Below are 17,885 nucleotides of genomic sequence, written 5' to 3'. Positions count from 1 at the left end.
CTCTGGGCACCAACACCCTGTGACCAGGAGGCACCCGGCAAAGCTGCGCTCCCTCAAGTCACAAGCTGATTAGAGGGGGATTTGGGGGCTGACCTAGCCAGGGGAGGAGGGTAAGGTGGAACCGGAGGGTGGCTGGACACTGAACAGGAATCATCTTGGGCCTGTTGACATTGTTTGTGTATCTAAGATGGTGAGAAAAAGGGGGGTTCTTTTCACTTATAACAGCCACCACCCTGATGGAGGGCAAGAGGACAGTCTTAACCGCAACTACCAGAGACAGAGACGGAGGCTCTCAGGAAATCTATTTCCCTCACAGAAGCTTCCAGAGATCCACTTAGACCCAATGCAAACCTCAGATTCTCACTGTACCCAGAAATGGCTTGGAAGTCCTGAAGCCTGAAGACTTCTGCTTTGAGATGGGTGGAAGATGGCACAGAACATGGGATCGGGGGTGGGGGGAGTCTGCCAGCACAAAAAACACCTCAAATCTTCAAAGTCCAAGACGGATGTCACTGGCCCCCATGGCCACAAGGTCTCTTCCTGATGAGTTCCCTTTATCTTCGTGCTACGTGCAAGGGCTGGCAGCATATTTGGGGGGGGGGGGGAAGCTTAGCTCATAAACTTTCTGAAGTCACTTTTCTCTGAGCTTTAAGGCCATCATTGCATGGACTCTCCCACGTCCCTCGCAGTGAAGTTGTAAACCCTGGCATGTGTTAGGCAAGGGCTCCGCCACAGAGCTGTGCCTGTCCCCGGCACTGTGCGGACCTGAACCAGAAGCCTAAGGCAGGGCCAGGCAGCCACAGTAGCTGGCTTAGCTCTGGGCCTGGCACTCTGTCCTGGCTCCCCCACCCCACCCCACCCCATCCTACCCCACCCCACCCCCAACCATGCTCTCTACACACACCAGACTCCTGACCAGTGAAGAGTTTTAATGACTTCTCTGAGCAACTCTCAAAGCTCAGCATGCATCCTGGCCCCTAAAACCACATGCTCTTAGAATGCAGGCTTCAGCTGAGATAGGTTACTCAGGGCCCAGCGTGTCAGAGATTCAAGGAAACAAGGCAGGCTCATGGAGCATCCACAGGAGCGGGTACACGTGTTTTGGGTCCGCCCTTTCCAAATGTATTTAGGGATGGGTCTTACTATGGCCATAGCTACAAGCCTGCAACTCGCTATATAGACAAGGTTAGCCTCAAACTCAGAGAGATCCATTTGCATGCCTGCCTGGCTCTTTTATCTTTTTTTTTTTTAACTTTAAAATTACATTTGCTTACTTATTTGTGTAGAGCAGGGAAGAGACACATGCCAGTGTGCATATGGAAGCCAGAGGACAACTTGCAGGAACTAGTTTTTTTCCTACCATATGAGTCCCAGGGATGAACAAAGATTCTCATGCCCAGCAGGTAAAGTGCCTTTCTCTGTTAGGCCATCTCTCTAGGTCTCCGCCCACCCCCCCCCAGCTCCACCCCCAACACTAAATGCTACCGTCTAATGATTAAAACTGTCTTCGGCAGGTGAGGCAACTGAGCTAAGTGAGAATTGAAAACCTCACCGTGAACCTCAGATACTTAAGTCCTTCTACCATGGATCCCGAAGAACCCTGTGGTTTTTAAATAGTCTTCTGTTAAGCGCAGAGACTGACCCGTAAAGCAAAGGACCACAGGGACTAGATGTGTACTAGGCCAGCCGTGGACGGCTACAAAAGGCGGAGTCAAAAGGTGGAGAGGGGAGGAGCTCAGCCCCTGCCGGTCAGGAGCTTCCACACGCCCCGCCCTACTTCCTACTCAGTTAAGTTCCTTACTACAGGAGCGCACCTGAGACGTGACGTGACGTGACTTGACGGACGGCCATTTAAACAGCCCTCCAGGACTATGTTTTAATACACAACCCAAAAGGCTTGTAGCCCTGATTGGAGAAATCAGCAGTCTGCAAAGGGAAGGGTTTTATTTTCCTCCCAGAAAGTACACAAGATAATGAAAAAGGACCTAATCTGGGTATAGTGGCGCACGCCTTCAATCCCAGCACTGGGAGGCAGAGGCAGGCGGGAATTCAAAGCCAGTCTCATCTGTTGGTCTACAAAGTAAGTTCCAGGACAGCCAGTGCTATGTAGAGACGCTGTCTCAAAAACAAAACAAAACAAAACAAAAAACTACTTGTGCTTCCAGAGTTATTTTACTTAAGCAAAAAATTTAATTGGTGTGCTGGGCCGTGGCAGTGCACGCCTTTAATTCCAGCACTCAGGAAGACAGAGGCAGTCGGATCTCTCTGAGTTCCAGGACATCCAGGGAGAACTACAGAGAAACCTGTGTGTACAGGGGTGGGGGTGGGGGGTGAGGGGATCAGATTCTATTGGTGTAACAGTGCAAGAACACAAATTTATCATTACAGAGATAAACCACAGGGAAGGAGGTATTCTGAAAAAGCTATAGACGGAGCCGGTAGGGGTGAATCCATCCCTCACTCTGCTAGTGGCAGCGTTTACTCCAGGCGCCACAAGGGCTGCCCCAGAAGTTCAAGTGAACTCTTCCTGCTGCTCACAAGTCAAAACACACGGGTGAAAAGGGACAGTGAGCGCAGCCTAGACGTTAGGAACTGTGTGATTTGAGGAAACTTACTTCCCTTCTGTGTGTTCCTGGTGAGGAGACACACAGAAGGGCACGGAGAGGTAGTTTAGCCATGAGCCAGGTGATCAATCAGCCGCCGATTTTCACCTTCACTGTTCTGCGCTCAGAATAGTCACCTTATCCACTCAAAGAAATATCCAGGCGAATGTTGTGGTGCCGGGCTTTACAGCGCAGGAAGCAGAGGCAGGATCTCTGCATTTGAGGTCAGCCTGGACTACATAAGAGTTCTCGAACAGCCAGAGCTGCATAGTGAGACTGTTTCCAAAACAAAAACAAAATGCAAGGACTTTTGAAAGACAGATCAGCCGGGCGTGGTGGCTCACGCCTTTAATCCCAGCACTCGGGAGGCACAGGTAGGTGGATCGATGTGAGTTCGAGGCCAGCCTGGTCTACAAAGTGAGTCCAGGACAGCCACGGCTACACAGAGAAACCCTGTCTCTAAAAAAGAAAGAAAAAGAAAGAAAGAAAGAAAGAAAGAAAGAAAGAAAGAAAGACGGACGGATCAATCCAGGCCTGGCACTACAGAGGGTAACAAGGCTTGCATTTGAAGAAGTCAGGGAGAAAAGCTCTAAGTGGAGAAACCAAAGTTCGGAGTTTTAAAGTGGCTTCTGAAAGACTTCGGGTTTCCGTCTTTCAATTTTTTGTATTTTTACCTAGTTATACCCTATCACCGTGGCGCCAGTACGACCATCGGAAGCCAACTGGAACTTTGCTTGGTCACACCAAAAGCCAAAGCCCTCCACTCCCCAGTAAAGGAACCCGGGATTTAGCTCACGTTCACGCTGCTCTTAGCTTTAAAAAGGAAATGGGGGCGGGAAGGGCGGAGGTCGCGGGAAGGTGCGCATCCTTGTCCCTTCCTATAGACTAAAACGAGAATATCCACATGGGTTTTTTTTTTAATTTTTTAAGCGACTAAAACAAACTCTACACAAAGCAAAGGCACGGCAGGAAAGAAACAATGTCGCACACCCAGGAGGGGTTCAGTAAATCGGCTCACTGCAGGGCAAGCCTGTTCACAGGTGATGAGAGACCCATCCTATCTACACAGTGGCTCGCCCCGGGGAAAAGCCCCTCATCCCTGGAGGACTGCGCATCGAGGCGTGCCGGGAGCACGCCGTCTCCCGACCCTGGCCTGGAGGAAGTGCCTTCTCCTCCCGGCCACCCCCAAGGCCCGGGTTCCGGGCGCGGCGCGGGCTCCGGGCGGGTCCCGCCTCCTCCGCGCCTAGCCGGGGCCCGGCTGGGGGCTCGGCCCTCTTAGCCAATGGGCGCCGCGCTCCGGCCCCCTCCCCCGCGCGGGAGGAGCCGCCGAGGTCGTGCGCGACGTGCGGCGCCAGGGCCCCTGATCCGCGGCCCCCGCCCCAGCCGCGTGGGGAAGCGGGGCCTCGCACGGGCGCCCCCCGGGCCCCAGCGCTCCGCAGCGTGTCCCCTCCCGGGGCGCACAGCCCCACTACTCACCTTGCTGCTGGGCTCCATGGCCACGGTGCGCTCGAGGTTCTAGCTGTGCTGGCTGCGAGGCGGGGAACGGGCGTGCTGTGACTATGCGTCTCCCGCCGGACCTCCACAACCTGGCGATCTTGGGACCCGGTAGTTTTGAAAAGCAACCCACAAGAAATCCTCAGCTTCTTGTCCGAGAGCGCGCGGAGCTGCCTTTTTATAGGACCGCCGCCATTGGCCCGCGCCGCGGGGGGGTGGGGTGGGGGGGAGTGTAGGTGGGCCGGGAGGGGAGGGGCCTTTGCAGCACGTCCGGGGCGGGGCTCCGATGGGCGTGGTTCTGCCGGGTGGAGGTGGGGGGAAGGGTTCCTGACTAGCTCTAGATGCTCAACTTGGTAGTCCCGAGCTGAGCGCGCGCGTGCACCCGAGGGGGGCGCTCGCTGTGTGGCTCGGGGCTGCTTCGCACACGTCTCTGAGTCTCAGCGGCCACTAGCAAAATGGTGCCGGGCTGTAAAGCCGGCGGCTGGGACTCCGGTTTCCACGCTAGGCTACCGGATAAACCTTGGTAAACTGGAGATAATAATAGTACAACCTCCTGGGTTGTCAGGAAGATTAAGCGAGTTAATATTTGGAGGGTGTTTACAACCGCGATGTTACGTGTAAAATGGTATTTAATTTATTAGAGAGACCACGGGAGGTCTGGCTCCGAGTTTGGGTTTCCCCTCTCCGTGCCCTGTTGTATTCCTGCTTCTCAGCTCAGCTCCTCTTTTGCGCCTAGAATCCACGCCCACCACTTCTTTAGGCTGTAAAACTGCCACCTACCTCTATTTCTGACTGTATGGTGACACCTAAATGTGAAAAGCAGAGAGGCTGGGTGTCTAAATGGTTAAGGACACAGAACACCTTGGCACTGAACCAGCTCACCTATATAATAAACTGGGCAAGCTCTTAGCCAGTGAGCTTTCTTCTGGATAAAATGGAGTTTGTATCAAGTCCTGTGCTTTGAGACTTACAGGCGAGCTCCGAAAATGCTCAGCATGACAGTCCATAGCTTCTATGGTGGTGGCATTATTGTCATCTGGGTTCACTCTATTTTCCCGGAGGCCATAGAGGGAAGAGCCTCTAGTCCCAGTTTCCCACCTAGGTTCGGGTGAGGGAGGGATCTCAGAGTAGTTTCTGTTAGAGACAAGAAGCTGAGCTGTGTGTCAGCTGCTGGCCTAGGGGGCACCCTTGTTGGGTCACTGAAAAAGAAAGCATGTGGGCCTGGTAAGTCTAGGGTCCCCTTCTCTCACCTTGCTCACCACCTCACCCCCCTTTCCTTCTCTGCTGTCTGCGAGACCTGGCGCTGCTCTTGCTGTCTCCGACCCTGGATCCTGTTACTTTCCCCCTGTACAGCTGATGTCAGGGCTGGAGCAAGGTCCACACACCTTCCTTACAGCATCGTTCACAAACTCAACCTCCCCCATCACAGAAGCACATGCCTATCTCGCCGCCAAAAAGCCACCTTTTCCTCCTCTGTGCCGGTCCTGTACTAGTCAGTTTCCTAGGGACAGAGGCATGAGAGAGAGAGCATTCCTAGCTTTGGGGAGTTCCCAGTCTCAAGGGACATTGAGAGGAGAGGGGGAGTGTAAAAAACATTACTAAGGGAGAATACAGGGTAAGGGGGTCGGGGGAGGGGTGGGGGTGGGTAAGGCTGTTGGCAGGAAGTAGCTCTGTGGGAAGGGGGAGGTGATACAGAGCAGGGTTTGGAAGGTAGTATAGGAGTTCGGTAGGTGGCTAGGTGGGAAGGCCGTTCTAGACAGAGAGAAGAGCGCGCACAAAGGCAGCGGAATGAATGATTTCAGAAAGAAGATCTTTAGACAACACCCTAAACCACAAGGTTCAGACTTTGGAGTTCCAGCTCTGCAACTGACTTGCCAAACGTACACCTCATCTCAGCTTCAAACCCCATGTCTCTAAAATGGGTCTAACAGTCTCCTCCTGGTGTGGACAAGGCTCTCCCAAAGTGAATTGCACTAACACTTCTGGTTTGGTTTGGTTTTGAGAGAGGGTTTCACTATAGAGCACTGGCTGTCTTGGAACTCACTCTGTAGACCAGGATGGCTTCGAATTCACAGAGATCCACTTTGCCTACCAAATATTGGGATTAAAGGCTTGCACTACCAGGCCTTGCTCAAACTGTGCTAATTGTTGGTGTCAGCATTTCAGCCCAGTCCCATGGTCCCATGGCACTCAAGGAAAAACAGAGTAGCCAGGAAACGACGTTGCTTTCCTCCATCTCCCTATACCTGCCCAGACACAGATCCCATTGTCTGCTTGGAATTCCAAGTCTCTGTCCTCTCTGTAAATGTTTTATGGCCCCTGGAGGCTACTGTTTAGAGGCAAATTCACCAGGAGCCATGGACACTGGCTCAGGGGTTGTTAGATTCTTAAGATGGACTATTGTCTTGGAGACCGAGTCCTTGGAAACAGAATTTAACCCTGTCTAGGGGAGAGCACCAGAGAAAGACCGGGAGATGTAAGGCCTTAGCTGGAATGGTGTGCCACGGAGGGCGGGGATGTGGACAGAGTGGCCTGGAGAAGTGGCTCCTTGTGGTGTGATTGGCCCCTACTAAGCCAGAGCCGGGTGGGGAGTGGGGAGCCACAGAGGGTTTCGGAGGAAAAGAACCCGATGGCAGCTCAGCAAACCCGCCCGGACCTGAGGCTTCTGGACGGGAGGAGGTAGAGTTCCACAGCAGCCCCCCAAGACCCGGTGAGACTCGCTGGTCTGCGCCTACACTGGCAGCTTTGTTCCCTGGAGGCTGACTTCAGCCCTTAAACGAACGCAGTTTTTTTCTGGGTTGCTTCCAAGCTGCTCCAGCCCCAGCCAGTCTGGGAGAAAAAAAAAAAGAGCTACCCGGACTAGCGGAGAGGTGCCAGGTGCCCAGGATGATGCTGGCGGGTGCCTGCCGGGTGCGTGCCTACTAGCACGAATTAGGAATGGGCGGTGCTTTTGCGGGGCGGGTCCTAGCTGCTACGAAGTACGAGTGAGTAAGAGAGCCCGGAAAAGGCTCTATTGCCTTTAAAGGCAAGTATACCGCGTAGGGCGAAAAGGCTTTGCTGAATCAGTGGCAGCTGATGCAAGGGGCGCAGGCAGGGACCGGGATGGGGCGCCTCTAATTCGAAGGCTGTTTTGCAGCTCAGATCCTCCTGCGCTGGATGTAAACATGGTATAGGACTCCCGGAGGACATGCTGGGCCAGGCAGGACAGTTCTCTGTGTTTTATATGATAGTCTGATATGCACACCTGTTCCAACCACCTGCTCCGATCTATCTCATCGGTGTCCCTTCCCCGATCGTCTGGTGTGCCTCTCTGCGAGTGCTACCACCTATTCATTGATCCGGGGGATGCTATTTTCTGAACGCCACAACTGGCTATCTAGCTGCCTTCAGGACGGTGTCCTGGGTGTCCCACAGGCGCTCCCACTCAAATCTTAAATCTAAACTCACCACTCCACCTCCAGTCCTCCAAGTACCCCAAAGATGGTACCTCCAAACTGCCCTAGCGAGCTACCTGCCACTCACCTTATTACCCTAGTCCAATCAATCCTGTGGCTTCTGCCTTTCCATAGGACTATTGCCTCCCCCGCCCCCATTGCTACCCTCCATTAGATAGAGCCATTTCTCAGGTATCTTCCCACCTGCCATGACCTTTGTCTCTCAAACATCACTCTCTGCTTTAAGCACATGGCATATGACGACATGGCTAAATCTCACAGGCATCACATGAAAGGTCATACGCAAAATCGTGTGTTTGCATACACACAACATGCAAAACGCTCCGGAGTTCAGAAGTCTGGAGAACAGTTCTGTCTGGAAGGGAGGGGCTCCCGCCGGGGTGGGGTGGGGTGGGGTGGGGGAATGGGGGGGTTGCTGGGTAATCAGGGTGAGGCAGCTGGAGAGCCAATCAGCAGTCCTGGTGTTTTTCTCTTTGCCCCAAGCTTTTATATGACTCAGCAGCTAAATCCCAACTTTATTGAAAATTTTGATACTTTGTCATCATGGATTTTTCTTCTTCATTATTATCATTTTTTTGATTTTCAATAATATGGCATTAAGGACTGGGACTGAACCTCAGGGATAGAGTGTTGGCTCAGCCTGGATTTGATTCCCCAGCACCAGAGAGAGAAGTTGCATTAAGGGCACTATTTATCTTCACAACTGGGTTTTGGGGCACCCCTACCCACCCCTGCCTTGAGCTTTCCTTGGGAGTGGAGGGCCAGTCTCGCCACACCCAAGCCCTGACCCTGTTGATAATGTTTCTTTTTAAGATGCTGGTGACACAGGTGTGTCCCGTTTATGAAAACATTGAACTGTGTGTGTTTCTGAGTTCTGCAGTTGTCTGAATGCATATTGGCTTTCTGCTTGGTTTTCCTAAAATCTTTACGTAGTTCTAGGGAGATGTCCCCTGTCTGTGTCTTCCAGTACTCCAAGCCTCTCAAAAAACTAAAAGCTGCTACATGCTGTTAACATATTTTTTTCCTTGTTATTTTATTTTGAAAGTTTTTCATGTTTGTTTTTCAGAAGAGCCACATTATGTCAAGCTCACAATCCTCCTGCCTCAACCTGCAGGTGAGCCACTACCTCCTGCTTTTTGTAAGTTTGTTAAGTGGAACAATACAATAATCCAGGTATTTCCCAGTGTATAAGATGACTTTTTAACTTTTTAATGCCTGGCTGTCTGTGCCCTGCATGCAAATAGACACATGCCTGAGTCTGCTGCACAGGGGGTGCATTGGAAGAGGGGAAGTCTAATATGGAGAGTCTATTAACTTCTATATTTTAACTGGAAAAGTTGGGGCGGGGGTCATTTTATACACTGGAAAATATGGTAATTTAATCCCCTCAGAAATTCTATGAGATGACTGTATTTTTTCCTCTCCATTTTCTAAAGGAGAAAAGAAAGGCTCTACAAAGTAAAGAAATTTGTAGTAAGTAAGTTTTAGTACCTAGATTTTAAAAACATGGGGCCAGTGAGATGGCTCACTAGATGAAAGTGCTTGCAGTGCAGAGCCTTTGACTTGAGTTCAAATTCTAGAACCTACATAAGAATCCAGAGGCTGCATCTGCAATCCCAGGATACCTAGACGGAATGGGAGATGGAGACAGGCGCTCCCAGGGGCAAAACAATGGAAGAAACAGGAGAGACCCTGCCTCAAAAACAAGGTGAGAGTTAGAGAGAATAACAAAATTCATTTTGGAGAGAGAGAGAGAGAGAGAGAGAGAGAGAGAGAGAGAGAGAGAGAGAGAGAAACACAGAGAGAGACATAAAATGAATAAAATTTAAAAGCAGGGTAGAAGGAGAGAGCTGACTGCAGAAAAATTTGCCCTTTGACCGTTATATGCTATAACTCCCACACGCCCACACAAATCTTTAGAGTAAATAAAGACTGGACCAGCAGCACTTGTCTAGGGCCCTGGCCCAGCACTAGCCAAGCAACTGCCCAGCCTGCCTCTAATCACTTAGATTACAATTATTTGAGCCTTATCTTTCCCTTAGATAAATACCTCTCCAGGGCCAGCCCTCGGTCATCCCCAGCTTTCCTCTGTCCAGAAAGTTAGTTGGCACCGGAAATAAACTATAAATGCTTAATGAGTGACAGAGCCAAAGGATAAATGACGGAGGAAGTGACAAGGTGTGGAGAAGACATAGTACAGGATTCGGAGACAGACCTGCTTCATGCTTGTGTGCCTTGGATATGTGACCTGATCTGAGTCTCCCAAATGCATGCTGGGAATATCTCCACCTGTAGAACTAACTGATCATGGATATGGAGTGAGAAAGTCACTATTGGGTGATCACTATACAAGGACTTGGGGAGTGGTGGCCATTATATCTAGGTTTTTACATCCTCCAAGCCCTGTTTACTCCGGGGTTGCAGGCTCCTGTCTCTTGGAAATTCTGTATGTTGATTTTTTTTTTCCTTCTGGGGGCCTCTGGGATTGGAGAGAGGGTTGGATATGGTCTGAGCCTCAGGAACAGCAGAGTTCTGGGAGTTGGAAGTCTGGTATTATTGCCAGAGATGTTGTGCTAAGCCAGTTACTTCTTCTTTGTGGATGCTTTCTTGTACTAAAATGAACCCTGAATACTCTTCAAGTTGTAGGGCTCTGAGGTGGGTTCTATTCCTCGCCTTGGGCCTAGCACACGGGAGGCCTTTCGTAAAGATGTGGGGAGCAGTGAGGAGAAGAGCCTGAGAAGCTCGGGGCGCATGGGAAAGCAAACTTGGCTCTCTTGTTCTGAGAACTGAGTTCTACAGAGGCGTGGACGACTGGGCATGCGGTTCACAACTGATGTAACCAACAGGACACCTTCCCACACGCTGTCCCTCCCCCTCCCCCTCCCCCTTGGGAAGACAAGAGAGGCTGAGGAAACTGTAGCATGGATGTTAAGCGGCTGCTGGAGGCCACGGTGAGGGAGGCCCTTAGTAGTAAATTGAAATGAGGGCATCTTCGTGTTTAGAAGTAACCATGTAGAGTTGGGTGTGGTGGCGCACGCTTTTAATCTCAGCACTCAGGAGGCAGAGCTCCGTGATTTCGAGGCCAACCTGGTATACGAAGTGAGTCCGGGACAACCAGGGACCTTGTCTTGAAAAAGCCAAACCAAACCAAACCAAACCAACAAACAAAACAAAACAAACAAACAAACAAAAAAAAAAACAAAAAAAAGAAGAAGAAGAAAGAAAGAAAGGAAAAAGAATGAACCATGAAGTAATTTAGACGGAAAAGAAACACATAGCTCCCATAGCTCACCCCTAACAGAACAGGTTACCTATGTCCATCTTTCCTGGCCGTCCCCTCCTGGGTCTCCTGGCAGTCACAGGCACGTTCATCAGGAAGAGCTGGGTGACTCATCCTGATGCTGGAGCTGACTCACACTTTAATAGAGGGAGAGTGAGATCCTATCTTTACAGACATTTGAAATCCAGGACAGTCCAGTGCCTCACTCAGACAGGGAGAGTGCTGTGGCTGGAGACTCAGGAGGACAGAGACTTGCTCAATCTGGCCTCCGCGGCAAGTTTGCTGGGTGACTTGAGGCTACTGCTTGTTCCTCAGACTCTTTTCAAATTTTATACTGAGAGCGGTGTTGCCAAAAGTAACCCCTACCAGCCCCAGACAAAGCCGACAGAGTCCCTCACTGTGGGAACCTAGTGGAGAAACGGTGTGTGTCATGTCACACAGGTGCATGTACACTGGCTTAGAATGTTCATTTGAGGTCAACTGGTTGCCGCAGAAAGGAAGTTGAGATATTCTGGAAAAAAAAGGTTACAAAGCTGTAAATTTGTCACGATTTCAAATGTAAATAATCCAGGTGTGACTCATGCCTGTGATCTCAGAATTTGGGAGACTGAGGCAGGAGGATTGTCTTAGTTTGAGGCCAGCCTGGGCTACAGAGTGAGGCTATAATGTGCCCCATAGCTGGATTTCTATAGATACAGGCTATATGACAACTCAAGTTACCTATGGGATCTATGGGTAGCAAAACTAGTAGTCTTATTAGTTTCTTATTTTTTAAAATCATTTTTTCTGGTTTTTCTACCAGGAATGAGTAGCCATTGAATAATTTTTATTTTTTATTTAGTTTTTCAAGACAGGGTTTCTCTGTGTAGCCTTGGCTGTCCTGGGCTTGATTTGTATACCATGCTGGCCTCGAACTCACAGAGATCCGCTTGCCTCTGCCTCCCAAGTGGTGGGATTAAAGGTGTGAGCCACCACCGCCCGGCTGCCATTGAGTAATTTTTTCTTCATAGAAGAAGACTCACATTATATATATGAATGTTTATCATGCTCACACTGGTATTTGTGAAGGCTGCACAGTCACTGGCCAGCGGTAGTAGGTTCAGTAAGCTGTGGTCGCTCAAAGCACTGCCTCCCTGGAGCTGACAAGGATGAGGACTCATAGGAGGAAGCTGCTGCAGAAAAGGGCTGTGTGCACTCTGAAAACTAGACGTGAGGACAGCAGCGGGCTTCAACCACAGCATAGGAGAGAAAGCATCTCCAGACTCAGTGGTTTTAAACAGCAAGGACTTGTGGCTTTGGAACCTATTGAGCCATTGCACATGACATCAGCTGAGGTCACTCATGCAGCTGTGTTTGTAGGCACATATTTGGGCCCATCTGTTCATGTGGTATTGTATCCTCGTCTGCCTGTTGCAGGATAGCCTGGTTTTCCTCTAGCCTGGCAGCTCAGTTCTAAGAGGTCAAGCCCCAGTGGAGGAGGCATATTGGCTTATTGGCCAGTTATATGAGTGTAGACCATTCTGGGTTTAGATTGCTGTGTCACTTGCCAGTAATGAACATGTCTCTGCAAGTAGAACTTTCCTAGCACAGTTTTTGTTTTGTTTTGTTTGAGATAATGTTTACCCAGGCCTTAAACTCTCTGTATAGCCAGAAATGACCTAGGACTCCTAGCCTTCTGGCCTCTAGCTCCCAAGTGCTAGGATTACGTCTATGTGCCATCATGTAATGCACGACACAGTTTTTTTTAACAGCTGATAGTCTTGATGATTGAACAGAGGCTCCACTGGATGCCTTAGATAGGATGCCTTCATCCTGAGGTAATTGTTAATAACTCTATAAGAAAAAAATATTAGTATCCCAGTATAAATTTTTGTAGGAGAAGAATTACAAGGTGAAAAGAAATTCTGTAATTTTTAAGATGTTGACATATTGTGATTCAAAAATTATAAGTTTTTCAGAGTGTGGTGGTTTATACCTGTAATCCTAATAATACTCAAGAGGTTGAAGCAGGAGGATTATGAAAAGCTTGAAGTGGGCCAGAGAGGGCTACAGTGTAAAATCTTGTCTCAGTTTTTTTTTTTGTTTTTGATTTTTTTTCTTATATCTTGTGCTTCCTTTCAGATCTGAATTGCTGCATGGTAAATTCTAGGTTTCATACCTTCAATTTACTACGACCTGCATGCTGTATTTTGCTGTTGTTATTATTTGCCAACTTGACACAGGCTAGAGTTATCTGGGAGAGGGCTATAAATTGAGAAAATGTCTCCATAAAGATTGGCCTAAGCCGGGCAAGGGGGCGCACACCTGTAATCCCAGCACTCAGGGAGGCAGAGGCAGGCAGATCTCTGTGAGTTGGAAGCTAGTCTGGTCTACAAAGCGAGTCCAGGACAGCCATGGCTACACAAGAGAAGCCTTGTCTCAAAAAAAACCAAACCAAACCAAAAACCAAAAATCAAACCAAACCAACCAAACAAACAAAAACCAGGCAAGTCTGTAGAGTTAGTTTGAGACAGCTTCTCTCTATATAGCCCTGATTGTTTTGGGGACTCATTATGTAGACCAGACTGCCGTTGAACCTCCTGAGATCCACCTGCCTCTGCCTCCAGAGTGCTGGGATTAAAGGCGCACGCCACCATGACCTTCCACCATTTGCTTGATTAATGATAGATATTGGAAGGCCCAGCCCACGATGAATGGTAGCAACCTGGACGGGTGGTCTTGGGGTATGTAAGGAAGCAGGCTGCCAAGCCACGGGGAGCAAGCCAGCGAGCAGTATACTTCTGGAGTTTATGCTTTAGTTTCTGCCTTCAGATTCCTGCCTTGCGTTCCCGCCCTGACTTCTTTCACTGAGGGAGTACGATCTAAGAGTTGTAAGAAGTAAACACTTTTCTTCCCAAGTTGCTTTTGGTCATGGTCACCTGCCTTGCATGCCCTGGTCCTGGACACCTTACTGGGGTGATGAGGGAATGAAGAAAAGACAAGCACTTGGAAAAATCAGCGATGGGGTAGGGCATGTGACCTGATGGAGACACATCACCACCACCAGCAACCCAAAAAACCGGACACCTTTATTGTACTCGTCTGAATGGAAGAGGCCGGTTTCTTGCAGCCAGCTGACAAGGAGGTAGGTTTTGTAGGTCTTTGGAGGGCACTGTCTCAGGCTGTAGTCGTCTGTGGTTGACACTTTTTATGTACACTGGCCAGTTGTTCATAAATGCTCATACCAGGAGCAGAGAAAAACTTTGCTGAGCCTCTTCTAGGGATGTTTTTGCCACTCCCCTGGGTCTGAAGCACTGGGGTATTTGACATGACTCTGCACATGTCAACAGCACATGTTTAGATAGGGCTTCATCTGTTCCCCATACATGGCATTTTATCACAGCAGCAAAAACCTAAGACACCACCTATAGGTACAACTGTTTTAACTCTATTTTACTCACGCTACTTTTAAATTTTATTTGGGGGGAGGGGTTCAGTTCTTATACTTCTTCCTCCCTTCCACCCCTGCCACCAGGCAGGCAGGAGAGAAAGAAGGTTAGTGGGAAAAGGAGGTGTAGTTTTCCTTAGCTACTTCCAGCTGGTTAGGTTCAGTGGGTTCTTTGGGGCAATACCAACCTCAGTCATCAGGATATGTGGCAGTCCTGCTGACCAGCAAATGAACAAGCAGCCTTCCTCCTTCAACCTTCTCCTCAAAGCGCTCTCTCTCTCTCTCTCTCTCTCTCTCTCTCTCTGTGTGTGTGTATGTGTGTGTGTCTGTCTGTCTGTCTGTCTCTCATCCTCTTTCTGAGTGTCCTCTCTCTGTCTCTCTGTCTCTCTCTCTCTGTGTATGTGTGTGTGTCTATGTCTCTCTGTCTCTGTGTGTCTGTCTCTGTCTGTCTGTCTGTCTGTCTCTCTCTCTCTCTGAGTGTCGTCTCTCTCTCTCTCTCTCTCTCTCTCTCTCTCTCTCTCTGTCTCTCTCTCTCTCTGTGCATGTGTGTATGTGTCTCTGTCTCTCTGTCTCTGTCTCTGTCTCTGAGTGTCCTTTCTCAGAGCATTTTCTAACCATCTCCTTGAAGTGACCTCCCTCTCTGTCTGGGCTCTGATTTGGGCTTCCACTATGTTAGGTCCTGGGGACTGTACCCAAGTCATCAGTCTTGGCTCAAGGTGTCATCCAGCTGGCCTCAGTCCCTTGGCTTGTTCCATAGTCAGGAAGAAGCAGGCAGCGGTCAGGAGACCTGCTTGCACTCTGGAAGGCAGTCTCAGAGTTCTCAGAATTAAACTTTCTCCAGCTGGCAAAGACAATGCCCCTCTCTGAGTTGCATGAGGCTGTTATCAGCTGTGGATAAACTAAGGCAGCCCCATATCCCACACTTGGGATTAAACCAAGTACATATTTATATAACATAACTGAGTTTTAAAAGAAACCAAGCCTTCCACTACAACCACCCTTTCACAGTCTTCATCAATACTAAGTGTCCTCTGTATTTTAGTCTTTGCCAGTTAGATCTATAAGAAATGGCTTTTTGGTTTGGTTTGGTTTGGTTTTGGTTTTTTGAGACAGGGTCTCTCTGTGTAGGCTTGGCTGTCCTGGATGTACTTTGCAGACCAGGCTGGCCTCGAACTCACAGCAGTCCACCTCCCTCTGCCTCCCAAGTGCTGGGATTAAAGGGATGTGCCACGATGCCCAGTTAGAAATGAGGTTTTATTCTTTTTGGAAGAGAGAAGATTCAAGGTGGCTCTGAGCCAGATGCAGATTGGTGATGGTAGATGGCTGGCCAATCCTCAGCACTCTAAATAAACCATAAATTGTATTTGGTTTTTCCTTAGAGACAGCAAGACCAAGCAGCTTGACACACAGGGACAGACTGGGAAATCAATGCTCTATGCTGCCAGCCAAGCTACAGGCAGTAGGTCTAAGGTCACTGTCTTCCCTGCACCAGCTATTGGGACAAGCCCACTGATTTCCTGTCCTGTGTTTGTGGGCTTTCTAGTGGGAACAGGACATGTGGCCTTACCTGCCACACCTCTCTCGTGGTGATTGTTCCCTTTGACCCAGTCTGAAGGAGCTGGGCTATAGCTGGGCCTGGCTGGGCATTACTAATGAGGGTGTAACATACAAGGTGGATTAGTCTTTGTCCTCAGAAAGTCATGGACTGTGCTGAAGATGTGGGCGGACGGCAGATGCTCCTTGCATGAGAGGAACCCTGGCATCACAAAAACAAAGCAACAAACGCCTCCTGCACTGGGGACTGCCTTCCTGAGTGCAAGCCGGTCTCCTGACCGCTGCCTGCTTCTTCCTGACTATGGAACAAGCCAAGGGACTGAGGCCAGCTGGATGACACCTTGAGCCAAGACTGATGACTTGGGTACAGTCCCCAGGACCCAACATAGTGGAAGAAATCAAATCCTGAACATTGTCCTCTAAATGCCACATGTGTGTCATGGACGCGTACATGTACACACACACACACACACACACACACACACACACACACACACACACACAGAGAGAGAGAGAGAGAGAGAGAGAGAGAGAGAGAGAGAGAGAGAGAGAGATGATAGACAGAGAGCACTCTGGAAGCAGAGGCAGGCAGATCTCTGAGTTCAAGGCCAGCCTGGTCTAGAGAGTGAGTTCTCAGAGTCAGGGCTACACAGAGAAACCCCGTCTTGAAAAACAAACAAACAAACAAACAAACAAACAAACAGAATCACCAAAACCACATGAGCAAATGTCAGTGTCTTCATCCAGAATAGAAGGGAGTAGAGTCTCAGGGGCTGAGGACTTACGTCCTCTGTGCCTGACTCTCGTGACCCTCACAGGAACCCTCAAAGCCTGGAAGCACCCCGCCCACTTCACAGATGAGCAAGGTGTGACCCAGGACAGAGAAATGGCTTGTCCGCGCTCCCTTGGGAATGAACAGTAGAGCTGATGGTGAGCTCAGACTTATCATGAAAAATGCGCTGGGCTTTGTGTAGACTAGCTGATCAAAGGAGAAAAAAAGCAAAGAAACCGGAGGTGCAGAACTCAGCCTCTAACCCAGCACTCAGGTGAAAGGAGGAGTTCAAGGTCACCCTCAGCTCCATACTGAGTTCAACACCCACGTGGGTGCTTGGGACACCATCTCAAAACACAAACCAAAGCCAGAGAAAGAGAAGTAGGAGAGGGAGTCTTCCCCACTTGGAATTCAATAGCATTTTTGTTGACACAGTGACATTTGGAAGCCTGCTGTCACCCACTCGGTTATTGATGTCATTCTTGGTGCCTGTGGCCTGATGGCTGGACTGGAGACCCACCCTGGAGACCTGACAAGTCTCTGACAAGCTGGCCCAGGATGGCCCTGCATTCCACAGAGGGAGGCAAGGCCTCACTGGACACTTGCCACCATTTGCTGATGGAGAGCCCGCCCTGTGCTTGTGGCCTTTCCCTTAATGGTTCCTTCCAACCGTAACGGCCTCAGAGTACACAGAAGGTACTGCTATGATTCCTGTCCCATAGATGACGGAGGCCCAGAAGGGCACCAGCAAGGTGAGATAAACATGTAGTGTTCTCTGGCTGACTTGGGAACCCCTACTTTCTAAACCACTGCCCAAGAATGAGGCAGTTGGAGTGGGCCCATCAGCATGTACCCTTCTGGGCCCAGGGTCTCATCAGGGTCTCTCTCAGCCCCGGAAGGTACCAGAGCATGGCCATTCTCTACCTTACCAATAGAGAAGCTGAGACAGGGTAGAATAGGAAGATGGGGGGGGCGGTGGTGGCAGGAGAGGCAGGTGCCTTTCCTTGCCTCAACAGGCTCAGTATAGAACGCCAGCTAAGGGAACCAAGGGAAACACTTGAGTCTTTCTGGATCCCTCCCTGCCTGAGGAGCAGTGACCTCAGCCAGGCCTGGCTGGCCTTGCTTCCAGGGAAGCAAGGTGGGGCAGGATGGGTAGGGAGTGAGGTCAGAGGGGAAACAGGCATGGAAGAGGAGGAGGCAAGACTCTGGGGATTATGGGGAAAGAGAGGAAGGGAGCCTGGAAGGCAAGGAATTGGGGAGGTCAGCCCAAAATAACTTAGCAAGAGTTTAAGCAGGGGCC

The 17,885-nt window shown here is 49.9% G+C and overlaps 1 protein-coding gene across 1 annotated transcript in view; it reads right to left on the bottom strand.

The window, feature by feature from the left end:
- The window catches only part of SLC2A1 (solute carrier family 2 member 1), a 28,344-nt gene extending 24,026 nt beyond the window's left edge, over positions 1 to 4,318 (bottom strand). Inside the window, exon 1 of the mRNA XM_084786222.1 lies at positions 4,080 to 4,318. Coding sequence (XP_084642348.1) covers positions 4,080 to 4,097 — 18 coding nt within the window. The 5' untranslated portion in view covers positions 4,098 to 4,318. The remainder of the gene's footprint in view (positions 1 to 4,079) is intronic.
- Between the last annotated feature and the right edge of the window lie 13,567 nt (positions 4,319 to 17,885).

The sequence above is a fragment of the Acomys minous genome (assembly GCF_964271855.1).
Source record: "Acomys minous genome assembly, chromosome: 6".
NCBI lineage: Eukaryota > Metazoa > Chordata > Mammalia > Rodentia > Muridae > Acomys > Acomys minous.
Note: the sequence above shows the minus strand (reverse complement) of the source record. Positions and strands in the feature narration are given on the sequence as shown.